Source organism: Nycticebus coucang, chromosome 16 (genome assembly GCF_027406575.1).
Source record: "Nycticebus coucang isolate mNycCou1 chromosome 16, mNycCou1.pri, whole genome shotgun sequence".
Taxonomy (NCBI): domain Eukaryota; kingdom Metazoa; phylum Chordata; class Mammalia; order Primates; family Lorisidae; genus Nycticebus; species Nycticebus coucang.
In genome coordinates, this window is record NC_069795.1 from 80,286,121 (window position 1) to 80,304,432 (window position 18,312).

The 18,312-nt window shown below is 39.0% G+C and overlaps 1 protein-coding gene across 1 annotated transcript in view; it reads left to right on the forward strand.

Annotated features, from left to right (window-relative positions):
- The window catches only part of ATP13A5 (ATPase 13A5), a 125,362-nt gene that overhangs the window by 80,038 nt on the left and 27,012 nt on the right, over window positions 1–18,312 (forward strand). The window contains exons 23-24 of the mRNA XM_053564743.1: window positions 6,460–6,569; window positions 10,103–10,199. Coding sequence (XP_053420718.1) covers window positions 6,460–6,569; window positions 10,103–10,199 — 207 coding nt within the window. The remainder of the gene's footprint in view (window positions 1–6,459; window positions 6,570–10,102; window positions 10,200–18,312) is intronic.

Genomic DNA, 18,312 nt, shown 5'->3' on the forward strand with positions numbered 1-18,312 from the left:
TTTTAGTTATTTCTTTTCTTCTGCTGGGTTTGGGGTTGGAATGTTCTTCCTTTTCCAGTTGCTTAAGATGTCCCATTAAGTTATTGACTTCCTTTCTTTCCATTCTCTTGAGGAAGGCTTATAACGCAAAAATTTCCCTCTTAGGACTGCCTTTGGGTATCCTACAGATTCTGATAATTCATGTCTTCATTATTGTTTTGTTCCAAAAATTTGCTGATTTCCTTCTTGATTTCATCTATGACCCAGCTATCATTCAGCATAAGGTTATTTAGTTTTCATGTCTTTGTATGAGTATACAGATACCTGTTATTGGTGAGTTCAACTTTTATTGCATCATGATGTGAGAAAAATACAAGGAATAATTACTATACTTTTAAATTTGCTGAGGTTAGCCTCATGACCTAAGATGTGATCAATTTTGGAGGATATTTCATGGGCCGATGAGAAGAATGTATTCAGTTTTGTTAGGATGAAATGTTCTATACATGTCTGTTAAATTCAATTGTTGTATGGTGAAGTTTAAGTCCAAAATTTCTTAGCTTAGGTTCTTATTGGAGGATCTATCCAACACTGCAAAGGGGGAGTTAAAATCTACAACTATTATAGTGCTGGAAGATAATAATTACTCGTGTTTGTTAGGGTCTCCCTTATAAATTGAGGAGCATTCTAGTTGGGCACATAAATGTTAATAATTGACATCTTATCATGTTGAGTGTTTGTTTCCTTTAACAAATATGAAGTGATCATCCTTGTTTTTCCTTACTTTTGTTGGTTTAAAGCCTAGTGTATCTTCAAATAAAATTGCCACCCCTGCTGTTTTCTGATTTCCATTTGCCTGGGTTATAGATGCCCATCCTTTCACCCTGAGTCTATATCCTCTAAGGTAAGATGAGATTCTTGAATGCAGCAGATATCTGGCCTGGGTTTGTATCCAGTCGGCCAACCTGTGCCTCTTAAGAGGACAGTTTAAGCCATTCATATTAATTGAGAGTATTGATAAGCCTGGTAGTATTTTGGGTGTCAAGTTTTTTGGAAGTCTAGGGGACATTTTGAATCTTTTCACCACTATGGAAATTGGGTTTTGGTCAAGAATTTCAGAGTGAGTTTACTTTAGTGGTAGAGCATTGTGCTGGTCATTATGGTGAATGAGTCTGAGGATATTCTGAAGAGCTGGTTTGGTTACAGCAAATTTCTTCAACATGTGTATGTTAACTTCTCCATTATAAATTAAGCTCAGTTTAGCTGGGTACAGGATCCTGGGCTGAAAGTTGATGACCATCCTCTTCTGGCTTGAAAAGTTTCAGCAGGGAGATCTATAGTCATTCTAATATTCTTTCCCTTGTAGGTTATGATTTTCTTATGTCTGGCTGCTTGCAGGATTTTGTCCTTCTTATTAACTTTGGTGAAGTTAATTACAATGTGTCTAGAGGATACTTTATTTGGGTTGAGTCGTGCTGGGGTTCTGAAACTGTCTGTTATCTGAATTTCAGTATTTCTTGCCATGCTTAGGAAGTTCTCCTCAATTATCTTTTGGAGTAGAGTATCTGTGCCTTTCGGACCATCCTCTTCTTCAGAAATTCCTATGAGGCGAATGTTTGCTCTTTTGGAGTGGTTCCACAATTCTCTCAGGGAATGATCCATTTTTGCTCTCCTCTTCTCTTACTCTTTGAGCATTTGGGAGCATTCAAAAGCTGTGTCTTCATTGTCAGAGATCCTTTCTTCTGCCTGCTTCATTCTGTCACTGAGGGATCTACTGTATTTCTTAGATCTTTGAGGGCTGCAAGCTCTTGCCTCAATGTGTCAAAATCTTTGGTGATTTTGTCTTTGAATTCATAGAATTCTTGAGACAACTTTGAATTGCTCCTTGCATTTCTAATTCCATCTTTACCTCCATTCTGTTAATCTTATTTGTAATACAAATTCTGAATTTGATTTCTGACATCTCAGCCATTTGTTTATGAATGGGATCTTCTGTTGTGTCTCCTTTGTCATTCCTTGGGGGAGGTGATCTACTCTCATTATTCATGTCAGAGTTTTTCCATTGATTCCACCCCATGATTATTTTTCACCATTTGGCTAGAGAAGCTGGCAAGGTGAAATTGAATTGAGTTGTAATTAACCAGTCCTTTACCAAAAACTGGGACTGGTGATTGAGACTTTTCCCTTAGAGCTTTACACAGGTCCCATTCAGAACTACTGCTTGAAACTCTGGGCACCTCCTTGGTGTGGTGAGGCTTGATGGTGCTGTCTGGTATTCACATAGTCTCTGTCCAATCCTAGTGAATCAGTGGCTTTGGGCTGAAATCTCAGCTTTGGAGATATATAAACAACTAAGACACTCACCCACCCCCCACAGGTGACAACTGGAAGGGGAGAATCCCACACTCCTCCAACAACATATCCAGGGTACAACCTTGGTGGGTCCCCGGGTTATCGGCCAGGTCAAGAGTTCCAAACCAATCATCCCAGTCAACACAAACACCAATCAGGTGGGAGAATTCAAAAAGTCTTCAGCATCTAGGCAGTGGGGGTCCACTGGCTGCTCCGTTTGACCCCAGTGGGAGGGACTATGGAGCTGCCACCACTGTCAGAGGCTGGGCTGCCACTGTCGGGGTGGTGCCACTGGTCTGGGGTACTGCTGTGTACAGGTCACAGGAGCCGGCAGGAGCTGGAGGTCATTGCCACTGGCCACAAGGGTCACAGGAGCCTAGCAGGGAACTGGAGAGTGGAGCCACTGACCCCAGGCCTCCAGCTGTAGGAACTGGATGGGAAGCCCGAGGGCCTCCTCCTCAGGGTTTGCAGGAGCCGGGCAGGAGTCATCAGCCACAGGTTGCAGATCACAGGAGCCAATTGGGGAGCTGGAAGGCAGAGTCCTCAGCCATGGGCCACACAGGTTACAGGACCAGGGTGGGAGTCACCAGCCTCCGGTTGCAGATCACAGGAGCCATGTGGGAGTCACTGGCTGCAGGTCATGGGTGTCTCAGGGGCCAGGTGGGAGTCCCCGGGCATAAGCAGCAGGTCTCAGGAGCTGGAGGGTGGAGTTGGCTATGGGCCACACGGGTCACAGGAGCCGGGTGGGAGTTACCAGCTGCAGGCTGCAGGCCACAGGTGGCAGGAGCTGTGGGGGGTTTGCTGGTCATAGGCCATGGGTTGCAGGAGCCAGGTGGGAAGCTGAACCACCCACCATGGGCTGCCCAGCCGGGGAGCCAGTGGGCTAATGGGCCACACTCTCCAGTGGTTGGTAGCACGGGTCCTGATCTATGTTGTTTCCAACACTGGGCAAGTATCCCTCCCTTTGTGACTCCCCACCGCTATTAAAGTTATAGTTTCGATGCAACTGCCCCACAGCTCATGAGGTGCCCTGCCCTAGCAAACATCTGCCAAATGCTTTTGATTTTTGCAGAGGGTAGTCTTCCAAACAGCCAGGAAAGGTGGGAGGAGTGGATTGGGAGTTTAGGAAGGTAGGGAGAATATTAGATCAACTTTTGGCCCAGGCGAGAGACTGCCTGGGCTTGCAGTGGTATCTCTCCATGGAGGGAGTCCCAGCCCTCAGTCCTTCTCTCCCCTTTGTGAAACAAAGGGTCCTCTGTTCTTTACTTGCCTCAAGCCGCTCTCCTGGTGGGAGAGGAGAAGGATTCCTGTCCCCTTTGTGATGGGTTTTGTACCTGAAATTTGTTTCCTTGGAGTCCCAGCTTTTTGCCACAGGGTGATGCGAACCTATCGATCCTCTCTCTCAGCTCTGCTCCCTATCTTCCACTTTATTGGGTTATTTATGGCCATTATTTCTCCCTCTGGATGGGATCCTCTGCCAAAAGCTGGCTTCAGTTGGCCATCTTGCCTCCCTCCCCTAATTATACTGTTTAATCTACCTTGGATGGTTGGAAGTGAGATAAGTCAGTTCAGTTTTTTTTTTTTTTTTTTTGGCAATTTGTAGAATAACAGAGATAAGAGAAAGCTACTCATGCTTCCATATTTCAGACCCAAAAAGCACTTTACCCAAAAATCTGGTTTATGGGTGGTGCCTGTGGCTCAGTAATTAGGGCACTGGCCCCATATACCAAGGGTGGCCAGTTCAAACCCAGCCCTGGCCAAACTGCAACAAAAAATAGCTAGGTGTTGTGATGGGCACCTGTTGTCCCAGGTAACTCGGGAGGCTGAGGCAAGAGAATCACCTAAGCCCAAGAGTTGGAGGTTGCTGCAAGCTGTAATGCCATGGCACTGTACTGAGGGTGACAAAGTGAGACTCTGTCTCTCTCTAAAAAGAAAGAAAGAAAGAAAGAAAGAAAGAAAGAAAGAAAGAAAGAAAGAAAGAAAGAAAGAAAGAAAGAAAGAAAGAAAGAAAGAAAGAAAGAAAGAAAGAAAGAAGGGAAGGAAGGAAGGAAAGGAAGAAAGGAAGGAAAGGAAGAAAGGAAGGAAAGAAAGAAAGGAAGGAAAGAAAGAAAGGAAGGAAAGAAAGAAAGGAAGGAAAGAAAGAAAGGAAGGAAAGAAAGAAAGGAAGGAAAGAAAGAAAGGAAGGAAAGAAAGAAAGGAAAGAAAGAAAGAAAGGAAAGAAAGAAAGAAAGGAAAGAAAGAAAGAAAGGAAAGAAAGAAAGAAAGGAAAGAAAGAAAGAAAGAAAGAAAGAAAGAATAGCTGCTTCAAATTTTCCATGTTATTGATAAGGAAAGCAAGTCTCAGGGAAGTAAATTTTTTGTTTGTTTGCCTGAGTTCACACAACTGGTAAAGTCTTAGTGAATAAAAATTTTTGAAACTGATGATTAAAGTTTTGAATTATGTGTAAATTGTATTTGTTCCTACCAGGCATTCTTTCTCTGGTTAGTTTTTAAAACTTAGCTCTACCCCAGAACCCTTACACTCAGTAAAATTCTCGACCAAACTATTTGATTATTTTACAGCATAGCAAAAACTGAAAAAAAAAGAAAAAAATTCTCAGCAATTTTTTTTCTCACACCCAATAGAAAGGTGGTGTGTAGGTAATATCCTGAATTTTAAAGACACAGTGGAAAGACAGTCATCTACCTTGAGGATTATTTACATAAGGAAATATTTCAATAGCTAATTTATGGCATAGGAATTAAGGAAGATTGTTTTATATTTTCAAAATTTAATAGATACTTAAGATCTTGGTATTTGTTTCACTTTCCTCAATTTTTTCCCAAATTTCTGTGAAAAACTATATCTATAATTAGAGATTTATTAAGAATTTTCTGCCTTATGCTTCATGAGAAAAAGCTAGTTGTTAGCCTGTTCTTTCAAATCTAGAATGATAATCCATTTGCATTAATTACGTGGGATTTAGAACAAAACAGAGAAATTAAATGCTAAAAATTACATTGTCTCTACTTCCCAAAGAATTTATTGTGTGATGAGAGAAAGAATCATGCATAAAACTAATCCTAACATGAAGTAGATGGTCATAAATTACATTCTAGAGATACAAGATATTAAAGAAGAAAAGACAAAGAAGGAAATGCCCCACTGTTTATTGAACAAGAATCTAGTACGTTTTGGCCATAGTGCCAGGTACTTTATAGTCAGTTCTTTGTGACTACTGATACACAACATTTCCTTTTATGTCCATGCAGTTCTTGTAGGATTAGAGGAATACTGGCCTGCCTTGACCAGAGTCCTCTGTGCACTCTCGAACTGTTTTTAGTTTTGGTGAGAAATGATTTAGTCCTTATTCCTATGAGGCAGCACATATCCTGGGATGAGTCTGTGATGTCTCCAGGGAAGATGTTGTGTGTTCCATTCTGCATCCCAACAGTTAGTTGGATGGCTGGATCAGGCCAACTAGGGAAATGTGGGGATTAGACTTCATTCCCTACAGTTCATGAAGATGGCCTGCTCAGTATAAGAAGTGTATCCCCAAACCATTGTCCATCAAATACACTTTTTGAATGAGCTCTTCTATTTCTCTTCCACATCTACACACTCCCAACAGGCAATGCACATACAAGACCCTGCGTCATGCATGCGCGCGCGCGCGCACACACACACACACACACACACACACACACACACACACACACACACCACTCTGCTACCACTGGATCACTATAAGTTGGTGCCTCTTTAATTGATTACTTTGCAGATCAAGGGAGGGAAGGTATTCCAGGTGGACACACAGCATAAAAAGAGGCCCAGGACTGGAAGGTACAGTGTTATCTCTCTATAACAGTTATTTTCAACCAGTATGTAAAAAAAATGTTTTTAAAAATCATTAATTAAATTATTTTCAAAAGAAGTTCAAAGAACAGTAAGTATATTCCTTTTTTTACTCTTTTTTGGATCAACATAATTTAAGTGAGCTGCCGAAGTTTAACTATAGGTTCAAGTGTGCCACGAGATTAAAAAAGGTAGAAAACACTGCTCTAGAATATGAAGCATGGCCACTTGGCATCTGCAGAGTTAAAGCCCACCTGAAGAGTCATGGGTATAACATGGGTGTATAATTCCAGGCTTTGAAAATGGCTCATGCGGGCATCTCTCTGTCAGAGCAGGAAGCATCTGTGGCATCCCCTTTCACCTCAAAAACAGCCAACATCCAGTGTGTGCCTCACCTCATCAGGTAAGCCACTGCTCCCTCTCCCACCCTCATGGCTGAGGAGCTCATTGTCTGGTTCTAGAGACAGATGCAATTCAACTGTGACTTAGAGTAATGGCACCACAACAGAGGTGCTACTGGGGGCCATTAGTGCTGCTTGGGAGTACTGATAAATGCTGCAAAGAGGTGACTCTTCCTGAGCCCTATATGATACGATATTTAAGTGTGTCTTGTGGAGAGTTGAAAGCTTGACTTGATATTTAAAATGGATTGCATTCTCTACACCTTCTCTCCTTTATTTGTGTATTAGGTGTCTCCTGGAACATTTCTCTCTCTCGATTTTGGGATGAGTGAGGAAGCAGAAAGGGAAGACTCCTTTAGCTAGCTTCCCAAGCACTCTCAGATGCTTCCAAACTGAAAATTAGTGAATGTCCAAAATGTTTATATAACAGATATTACAATTGACTGGCAGTGGTCAAGAAAGGGAAAAGAATTAAGAGCTGTTTATTTTCACAGGATGCCTCCCTGACCTCCATTCCACTCTCACATCTCTAGTTACATGTATTTTAAATGTAGCTAAGAATAAACTATTTGATTTTGTTTTATTCATAGATCTCATCCCCCTCTGTTTTTATTTCACTTTGGGGTAACTTCTGGACATCTTCATGGGCAGTGGTCTGAAAGATGTCACCAAATTTGGAGGTTTATACATAAAAGACAACTTTGAAGTTCATAAGAATGAACAGGTTACTTCCAGGAAACACCAACTTGAAGATGTCAGGCCCGAAGCTCCACATCTGTGGCTGGATGCATAGCAGCAAGATGGCTTTACCCAGTTCCCTAAATGCTAGACGTCTGCACCTATGTCCTTCCACAACCTCAAACGTCATTACTACCTCTGTCTCCAAGGCAGCTCTCTTCCCAACTCCCATGTTCCCTACTTCTGAGGACAATTTGGTCCTTAGAGTCAGTCGCTGAGGTTCTTTAGTCTTTCCTCTTCTTCACTCATAACCAAACAGACATAAAGTTTACTGATTTGTCTTGGCAGACTCAAGCCCTTTGCTTATTATCTCTATTACCTTAACCTTGGATTGTGTCATGGTGTTTACACAGTAACAGTGCTCTGGACTTAACCCTATTTCATCCCTTTCATCAATACAACCCACAGAGCTCTTTATAAATGTTGTCTTTGGAAATGTGGTGAACAAAGATAGGTAGAACCTTGCCCTGGAGGACTTACATTCCAGGAAAAGACATAGGTATCTCTCACATCACAGAGAATCATATGCCTGATACATGAGAGGTGCTCAGTAAATGTGCTTTAAATAAATTAGCATCCAAACAATATAGTAAATGTTCTGACAAAGTATGAAAACTCAAGCCAGAAGGGAGGGTTTCAACAGAGGAGTTGCAACTTGAAGAAAAGATAGCCTTATGTAAATAGAAAGGAGGCAGGAGGAAATTCCAGGCAGAGGAAATGGGAGAGCCACGTTTAGAAGGTGGTTTATAGTTGAAGAATTCAGGGGCCAGTTAGGTCAGTTGGACTGAAAGACTTCTCAGATGGGTGTTGTGGCTGTAAAGTTAGAGAGATGGGTTTGAAGGTTTTGCAGGGAGCTTGACATCCTGGATAGTTGTGCAAAGTGCCTTGATCTCTTTAAAATGCAGTGGCATTTGAACTTCAGATGCTCTTCCTCATATATGTGTCCCAACACATCTGTGAATGTAGTATACTGTTTTAGAATATAAGTCATGATGTCAAATTTCGCTAGTGGCAGATGGCTTAATAAGACTTGAGGGTAGAAACTCCTTGCTTTTATATTTCATAGATTCATAAAAATCAGATATGGTTCAGCGCTATTAGGCTCATTTTACCCTTGCTATCCTTGATGCATACTTATTCCTGAAAAAGCACTCCAGAGAGGCTTGGAGGTGCAGTTTCAGATGCATAGGTCCACATCCACAGGTTTTCATTTTCTTCTTTTGAAACATGATTTACTTGTTGCTTTACTTCAAGTTCTTTAGGGCAAGGACTGTGTCTTACTCATTTCCGCATCAAGCATGGTGCCTAGCACTAAGCTGGGTACACTAGAACATTGAATGGATGTTTGTGGAATGTATAAATAGATGTGTGAGCTACTTAAAATTCATAATCATTAAGAATAGCAGAAATTTTGGAGACTGATGCAAATACCCTTTATTCTTTACTTTGAGTGTTTTTTTGTTGTTGTTGCTGTTGTTTTGTTTTTTACGCTTTTCTTTGAATCTGGATGCCTTAATTTTCCTGGAATTATATACAACTGCAAAAAAAGAGGATGAAATTGCAATATTTATATCAGATGTGGGGAAATTATCCAGGTTTCACATGCTTTACACTTCTCAGCTTGTCCTCTGTTCTTCCTCTGTGTTGAAAACAAATGACAGCACCTCACAGCTTGATAGAAAACATCTGCCCATAAAGTGTGACACACACTATGGGGGCAAGACATGATTGCAAGAGGGACTTTACCTAACAATTACAATCAGTATAACTGGCCTATTGTACCCTCAATGAATCCCCAACAATAAAAAAAAAAAAAGAAAACATCTGCCCAAAGCATCCTGGCCCACCTCCCACCCTAACTCTCTCATCTTGCCTGAGACAAAGTAGTTAATAGTTTGGCTTTTAGGTTTTCCTTTTGATGTCCCTATTCTGTTGATAGAGTATTTGAGCAGAGCAGTTATCCATGCCCTTGGGGTCACTTCCCACGTGGACTCGCTTCAGCCCTGATGAGAGGAGGCTGCAGGAGGTGGGTCTGCTCTTCCCATTGAGCGCTGCTACTTCACATTGTCTCCTTTTAGCCTGTGCTCATAATCCACCACCCAACAAAGCCTCGGCTAAAGAATTAACAACTAAAATGGAATTTTAAAAATGGAGAATATCTACCTGTTAAGCTACAATTTTTACTGTAGTCTTAATCTCTTGATCTCTATATCAGCTCAGGGTATTATGCTGCATTCTTCTTGGAATATCAAAGTGAAAAACTCCCACTTTATCTCAAATATTAGCGCTACATCCATACTTCCTAAAATGTGAGAATGCCCATCGTTTGAATTTTTTTTTCTTTAAGGGCCTCTCAGGCGCACACAACTCAATTCCCAGGAAGCTTGTGTTGTTACAATGTGATTTGTCACACACTCAAGTCCCCATGCTTGACATTTTCCACCTTATCATAATGTTGTATTTTGTTTATTAGTATATATGGCAATCTTCTCCCTTCACTGAACACTTGTTGAAAGCAAGGACAGTGCCTAATTCATTTTGTATCCTGAATGACTCCTTAGCACAATGCTGGGATTTCATAACCCGAAATAAAAGTGAGTCAGAGAATCAATGAGTGAGTTGATGACTGAATAAGAGAGTGAATGAAAGAGGGGTTAAAAAAAATTGAGAGGATGGATTAATGATTAAGTGAGTCTATGTCAACAGACTTTTAAAATTCTAACTCCTTTTGAAATATAAAAGAGACTGGGAGATGTGTATTATACATAATCAGTTATTTTTATTTCTTTTTAAACAGAGAAGGCCGAGCTGCTCTGGTTTCATCCTTTGGGATATTTAAATACTTGACCATGTACGGCATAATCCAATTTATCGGTACATCACTGCTATATTGGGTATGAACCAAAATCATTTTGTCCCTGTTCTAATTACATTTACATCCCTGGTTTATTCTTCAGGGTGTGGCTCCTACGCAGAATTTAATGTTTTATAAAGAAATGACATTTCTCAAAATAGATGTCTGCAAACTCAAGAATCTAGTATAATTGTGCATGAAGTATGGAGCTAGAAATAAATAGATGTGGATCAGTTTTCTAGGGTGTTGTTTTCTATGGATAACCTGAGACTCTTGACCTCTCCAAGCCCCTGTTTCTTCATTTGGAGTAGGAAGATAGCTTTAGAGCAGCCTAAATATAATTCAGCAAGAAATGGATCAGTCTCCAACAAACTGTGGAATATTTTTGGCAAAAGACTAAGAAGAGATGAAAAAGAAGAAAAGTTGCTAAATTTGGTTTTGAAGGACTAGAATGCTAAAATCCTCCCATAATGGAACAGTTACACATCATTAGTAAAGAATCAGCAATTCTTTAAAACTAAAAAATATAAAGACTCTTAAAATTAAATGATAATAGTAACCATTTAAAAATTTGTTAGTTGTATGAAAGAACTATGTGCAGGTTGAAAATTATCTTCATTAGTCTAATTACTGCTTGCTCTACAGTAAAGTGATCTAAAAGGCCCAAGGAACACTTCAGGAAGGGAATTATTCTATTCCTTTTTTGGAAGATTTGAAAGGTAACAAGACAGCATCTGGTAGGCTATTGCTTGCAAGGACCACACAGAGAGCTCAAGGGAGCCAGATGGGGAGAAACAAGAACCAGAATGGGAATCAGAAAACCTGGAGTCAAGTTCTGCCTTTCCCCAAAATACAAATTAGGTCCTTGGCCAAAATCTGCTTCTAGGAGGTTGGGATAGTTGATTTTCAGAGTCCTTCATAATTCTGTGAAAGCTGTTCCTAGAATTAAGACTAAAGCTGCTGTTGGCAATTTCTCCCTATTCCATCTCATACTACATATATAGTAGAACCTCTGTAAGTTGACCACCCGAGGAACTGTAACAAAATGGTCACATACAGAGGTGGTCAACCTAAGGAACTAGGCCTACTGTATTGTGGTGCATGTCCAGTCTATGAAAATTAGGTCAACATAAGGAGATGGTCAGTGTAGGGAAGTGGCCAACTATGGAGGTTCTACTGTATATAATTTTACCCATTCAGGTGAAAATAAAGAGAAAGATATAGGAAACAAGGTAAAGAATACAGAAAAAGAATTGGAGGTCAGGAGAGTCACTGAGAAGCCAATTGCAGCCTTTCTTTCTTCTTCTTCTTTTTTTTTCTTATTTCATGTTAATACGAGGGTACAAACAACCAGGTCACAATATTTAATTTTGCTAGGTAGAGTCCCTCCTGTAGTTGAGTCCTGCACCCAAAAGGTGCACTATACACCCAAACATTGTGCCCATTAAGTGGGACTACCCCAAGCCCCCCTGGTCCTTTTCTTCCCTCCCTTGATCCCCCTCCCCCCAACTTGAATTGAAATGAGTTTTTCTCCTCTGTGGACGTGAATTAGATCATCTACTAGCTTCACATTAGTAATGAGTACATTGGAAATTTGTTTTTCCATTCTTGTGATACTTTACTAAGAAGAACGTGTTTCAACTCCATCCAGGAATGTAAAGTCATCTCTTTTTAAGTCTTAACAGCACTCCATGGTATATGACAGTTTGATAATCCACTCCTGAGTTGAAGGGATTTTAGGTTGTTTCCACATCTCGGCAATTGTAACTTGAGCTATAAGTGATAAACAATCTGGTGCGAGTGTCCTTAGGATAAAATGATTTTTTATCTTCTGGGTAGATACCTAGCAGTGGGACTGCAGGGTCACATGGGTCTAATTTGAGTTCTTCGAGGATTCTCCATACTTTTTTCCAAAGAGGCTGTATTAGTTTGCAGACCTATCAACAGTGTAAAAGTGTTCCCTTCTCTCCACATCCATACCCAGCACTGGCATCTAGGGGACTTTATGATGTGGGTTAATCTTACTGGGTTTAGGTGATATCACAGGGTGGTTTTGATTTGCATCTCTCTGATGATTAGGGATGATGAGCATTTTTTCATATGGTTGTTAGCCATTCATCTGACTTCCTCAGGGAACGTTCTGTTCATATCTCTTATCCAGTGATAGATGGGATATTAGTCTTTTTTTGTTGATTAATTTGTTGATGATATGTTTGCTCTTTTTTGTTGATTAATTTGAGTTCTTTATAGATCCTAGTTATCAAACCTTTGTCATATTTGTAACATGTAAATATCTTTTCCCATTTTGAATTTGCTTTGATTGTTGTGTCCTTAGCTGCGCAGAAGCTTTTCATTTTAATTAAGTCCTTGTTGCAATTGCCGTAAAAGTCTTGTTTATAAAATCTTTCCCCAGGCTGACATCTTCAAAAGATTTTCCCACACTTTCTTCTAGAATTTTTATTGTTTCATGCCTTAGATTTTAATCTTTTATCCATCTTGAATCAATTTTTGTAAGTGGTGAAATGTGCAGTCCAGTTTCAGTCTTTCACATGTTGTTATCCAGTTCACTGTTCATTGAATAGGGATTCCTATCCCCAGTGTATGCTTTTTTTGGTTTATCAAAGATCAGATAGCAAGTAGAGTCTTGTTTCATCTCTTTGTTTTCTATCTGGTTCCAAATGTCAATGTCTCTATTTTTTTGCAAATACCATGCTATTTTGATCACTATGAACTTGTAATATAGCCTAAAGTCTGGTAGAGTGATGTTTTTATTATTAAGAATTACGTTGGCAATACAGGTTTTTTTCTGTTTCCATATGAAATGCAGAACTATTTTTTTCCAGTTCTTCAGAGTGTGATCATGATCTTTAACTGGGATTGCATTGAATCTGTAGATTGCTTTGGGAAGAGTAGATATTTAACAATGTTGATTCTTCCAAGCCAGGAGCATGGTATGTTCTTCCATTTGTTAATGTCTTCTGCTATTTCTTTTTTTAGGTTCCATAATTCTCTTTATAGAGGTTCTTCACCTCTTTTGTTAGGTATCATCCTAGGTATTTCATTTTCTTTGAAGCTACTGTGGAGGGAATTGTATCTTTGATGAGCTTCTCAACTAGGCTTTTGTTGGCATATCCAAAGGCTATTGATTTGTGCACATTGATTTTATATCCTGAGATGTTACTATATTTCTTCATCACTTCCAGGGGTCTTATGTTGAATCTCTGGGGTTTTCTAAGATCTATCACCAGTAAAGAGTAAGGGTTTAACTTCCTCTGCTCCCATTTGGATGCCCTTTATTTTCTTCTCTTGGCTAGGACTTCCAGCACTATGTTGAATAGTAGTGGCAATAGAGCACTTCCTTATCTGGTTCCAGCTCTAAATGAAAAAGCTTTCAGTTTTACTCTGTTCAGTATAATATTAGCTGTGGGTTTGTCACAGATAGCATCAATATGTTTAAGAAATGTGCTGCCTATGCCTTTATTCTTAAGTGTTCTTGTTAGAAAAGCAAGCTGAATTTTATCAAATGCTTTTTTTTTTTTTTTGCATCTATCAAGAGGATCTTATGGTCTTTGTTTATGCTTCTATTTTTATGGTGCATTACATTTATGGATTTGTGTATGTTAAACCAGCCTTGCATCCCTGAGATGAATCCTACTTGATCATGATGTATAATTTTTTTTAATGTGTGGCTGTAATCTATTGGCTAAGATTTTATTGAGTACTTTTGCATCTATATTTATTAGTGAAATTGATCTATAGTTTTCATTTTTAGTTGGATCTTTTCCTGGTTTTGGTAACAGGCTGATGTTTGCTTTATAGAATATGTTAGGAAGATTCCTTCCTTCTCAATGTTTTGGAAGACAACAAGCTCTTCTTTAACGGTTTGATAGAATTCTGGTGTGAAACTCTCTGGGCTTTTTTGTTGTTGCTGTTGTTGGAAGATCTTTTTGTTGTTTCTTCAATCTCAGTGCTTGATATTGGTCTGTTCAAGAAATCTATTTCTTCCTGGTTAAGTCTAGGGAGATGGTATAATTCCAGGTATTGGTCCATTTCCTTCACATTGTCAAATTTGTGCACATAGAATTTCTTGCAATAGTCAGAGATAATCTCTTGTATCTGTGATATCTGTTGTTATTTCCCTTTTTCATTTCTTTGAGGTTGTTAGAGATTTACTTTTCCTTTTTTAGTTCATGTGGCTAAAGGTTTATCGATTTTATTTATCTTTTTGAAGAAACAACTTTTTGTTTCATTAATTTTTTTTGAATGATTCAATTGTTTCCAGTTTCATTAATCGCTGATTTAATTTTGGTTCTTTTCTTCTGTTAGGTTTGTGATTAGATTGCTCTTCCTCTTCCATTTCTTGAATTCCTATAACTCGTATGTTGGAACGCTTCATAAAGTCCCATAATTCTGACAGTGAACGTTCTGCTTTCTCTCTCTTCTTTTCTGCCTCTTTTACTGTCTGAGTTATCTCAAGAACTTTGTCTTCTACCTCTGAAATTCTTTCTTCTGCATGGTCTAACCTGTTGCTGATACTTTCCATTGTATCTTTAAGTTCCCTAATTGACTGTTTCAGTTCCTTCAGGTCTGCTATATCCTTTTTATATTCTTCATATCGTTCATCTCTTATTTGATTCTGTTTTTGGATTTCCTTTTGGTTATTTTCCACTTTATTAGCAATTTCCTTCATTGTTTCCATCATTTCTTTCATTGTTTTCAACATGTGTATTCTAAATTCCCTTTCTGTCATTCCTAACATTTCTATACTGGTGGAATCATCTGCAGTAGCTACCTCATGGTCCCTTGGTGGGGTTGTTCTAGACTGGTTCTTCATGTTGCCTGGAGTTTTCTGCTGATTCTTCCTCATGAGTGATTTCTTTTATCTGTTTCCTTGCCCTAATTTTCCTTTCACTTCCTCTTGCTCTTTAAGTTCTTGTGCAGTTGTGGGCGGGTTTAGACGGATTGAACACACGCGACCACTTGCCGGTTTTCCACTGTTTTAGTCCTCCTCTTGGGGTCCAGAAGTCTCTCGCTGACTCCCTGTATCTTCATAGGAGTGATGATAGGCAGTTCCCACCAGCCAGAGATGCCTGGAGTCCTATCTCCCCAGACTCACGGTGCCCAGATGCAAGGAAGCTGTTACTCGGCTGCCATCTTGCTCCGCCTCCCTCTTCCATTTCTTTAAGATAATTCATTAAGTTGTTTATGTGCTCTCTTTCTGTTTTTTGGAAGTAGGCATCCATGAAATAAATCTCCCTCTTGGGACTTTTTGCACTGTCCTACAGATTTTGGTAATTTGTGGCTTCATTGATTGTTCTTGTGTTTGAGGGATTTAACAATTTCCTCCTTTATTTCTTCCTTGACTCAACTGTCATTCAGCATAAGGTTGTTTAATTACCATGTCTTTGTGTAGGGATGAAAATTTCTGTTGTAATTAAGTGAGGTGCATAAATATTTGGAATTGAAATGTCCTCTTGTTTTATTGTTCATTGACCAATTTAAAGTGACCATCTTTGTCTTTCTTAACATTAGTTGCTTTAAATCCACTTGTATCAGAAAATAAAATTGCGATCCTCCTTTCTTCTAGTTTCTGTTTGCCTGAAATGCTGTTTTTCCCCCCTTTACCCTGAGTCTAGATTTTTCCTCAAGGTTAGGTGTATTTCCTAGAGACAGGATAAGGCTTAGCATATGGATGGCTTGTTATTATTATTTTGTTTTTATCCATTCAGCCACTCTTCAGAGAGAATTGAAGCCATTAACATTTATTGAAAGAATTGATAAGTGTGGTAGAGTTCTATTCATCTTATTTTATGAAAGTCCATTGCTTCACTTTATCCTTTGGGCTATTGTGAAAGCTAGGTTTTGTCCTTTAGTTTCTCTGTGTTTACTTTGCTGGTGGTCCTTTATGATAGTCAGTGTGGAGAAAAGGTCTAAGTATTTCCTGTAGAGTTGGTCTTCTTGTGGTAAATTTCCTCAATGTTTTCATATCAGTAAAATATTTGATTCCTCCACCTATTTTGAAGCTTAGTTTATTAAGATACAGAATTCTGGCCTGAAAATTGTTTTGCTTAAGAAGGTTAAAGGTAGATACTGTTCTCTTCTGGCTTGAAAAGTTTCATTTGATAAGTCTGCTGTCACCCTGATGGATCTACTACTGTAGGTCAGTTGGCACTTACTCCTGGCTGGTTGCAGAATTTTCTCTTTTATCTCTTTTGTCTTGACTTTGGATAGGTTCATTATAACATATCTTGGAGATGCTCTGTTTGTGTTGAGATGACCTGGGGTATGATATCCCTCTGAGAAGAGTGTTTTAGAATCTTTGGTGAAACAGGAAATTTTCATTTATGATATCCTTCAGTAGCACTTTCATTCCTTTGGGATGTTCTTTTTCCCCTTCAGGGATACTAGTAACTTATATGTTTGAACACTCTTGAAGTCCTGTAATTTTCTAAGTAAATGTTCTGTTCTCTTTCTTCATTTCTGCCTCTTTAACTATCTAAGTTAGCTCAAGAGCCTTATCCTCTACCTTTGCGATTCTTTCTTCTCTGTAGTCTAATCTGTTATTGATACTTTTAGCTGCATTTTTTTTTTTAATTTTTTTGCAGTTTTTGGCCGGGGGTGAGTTTGAACCTGCCACCTCCAGCATATGGGGCCAGCCCCCTACTCCTTTGAGCCACAGGCACTGCCCTTTCAGCTGTATTTTTAAATTCCCCAATTGACTCCTTCAATTCCTTAAGCTCCACTGTATCCTTTCTGTATTCTTCATATTTTTCATTCATTTTTTGATTGTTTTTCTTTCTCATTAATTCCCTTTATTGCCTTTGCCATCCAGTTTTTAAATTCCCTTTATGTTATTTCCATTAATTCTTTATAGGTGGAATCCTCTACATTAGCCACCTTACAGTCCCTTTGAGGGTTACTCTATTTTAATTTTTCATGTTGCCAGAATTTTTTTATTAATTCTGTCGCATATGCTTTTCTTTTTGTTTACTTCCTTCCCCTATTTTTTCCTTCTCACTACCTCCTTCACTTCAAATTACATTGTTTCAGAGCTTAGGTGTTGAAGTGGCCTCTTGGTATAAGACCAGAAGGAAGAGAAGTATTAAGAATGAGAAGGGAAAGTGAAGAGAAAAAGAAAAAGAAGAAGGAGGGTCAAAGAAGTGAAAGAAAGCAATAGGAGAAATGGTGTTGTTTGGCAGGGTGTTATAGCCATACCCACAACTGTAGGACTTTGGGGGCCCAGTTAGGAAGGACTCTCAAAGTCAGTAGCTTCTTTCCTGCCTGGGCTAAACAAGACCCTGCCTTTGCCAAACATGGAAAGAAAAAAAATAATTTTTAATATTCAGCACTATGTTGCAGTGGTGACCTTCCAATACTGTCTTTCCAAAGGCCAAAGCTATAAGGACACTCTAGAGTTCGTGACCTCTTCGAGCCAGACCAATGCCATGACCCTCCAGCCAGACCAATGCCTTGAACCCCCCAGTACTCAGAGAAAAGAAAAATTATATATGAATAGATAAGGAAAATTAAAGCTACATTTATATAACATAAAGAAAAAATATGGATATCTTAGCTGCTATATGAGAAATTTATGTGGAAAGATGAGAAAAGTAGAATAATCTCTACCAAAAGGGAAAAAAAGGAGAGAAATAAAAAAGAAAGAGAGAATAAAAGAGGTTAAAAAACTTAATGAAAATGGAGGAGCCTTTGCTATTGAAGAAAGTAAAAATGAAAAATAAAAATACAACCAATCCAAAAAAGAAAAACCAAAAGATAGATAGATATATGTATACATGTTTAACTATATCTATATATATGTATACATATGTAACTATATCAATCTATTTTATATATATGTATATGTATGTGTGTGTGTATATATATATATATATATATTGCCTTTCACCAAGTGGTGTTGTGGTGTTAGGAGACAAAGAACATACATTGTTTTGCTGTGAAAAATTAGGGCCAGCAGCCACTCTCTAGTTGGTGAGAAGAAGAGTGGGGCCTGTCTTCCTGAATTATGTGCCCTCAATTAGGGTCTATTTAATTCATCAGCATTCAGTTCCCACTGGATTGCGGTCCTAAAGCTCTTTCCAGATTCCTTAGGAGGCATGTCACACAGTGCCCCCTGACAATTCCTGGGACAGCTC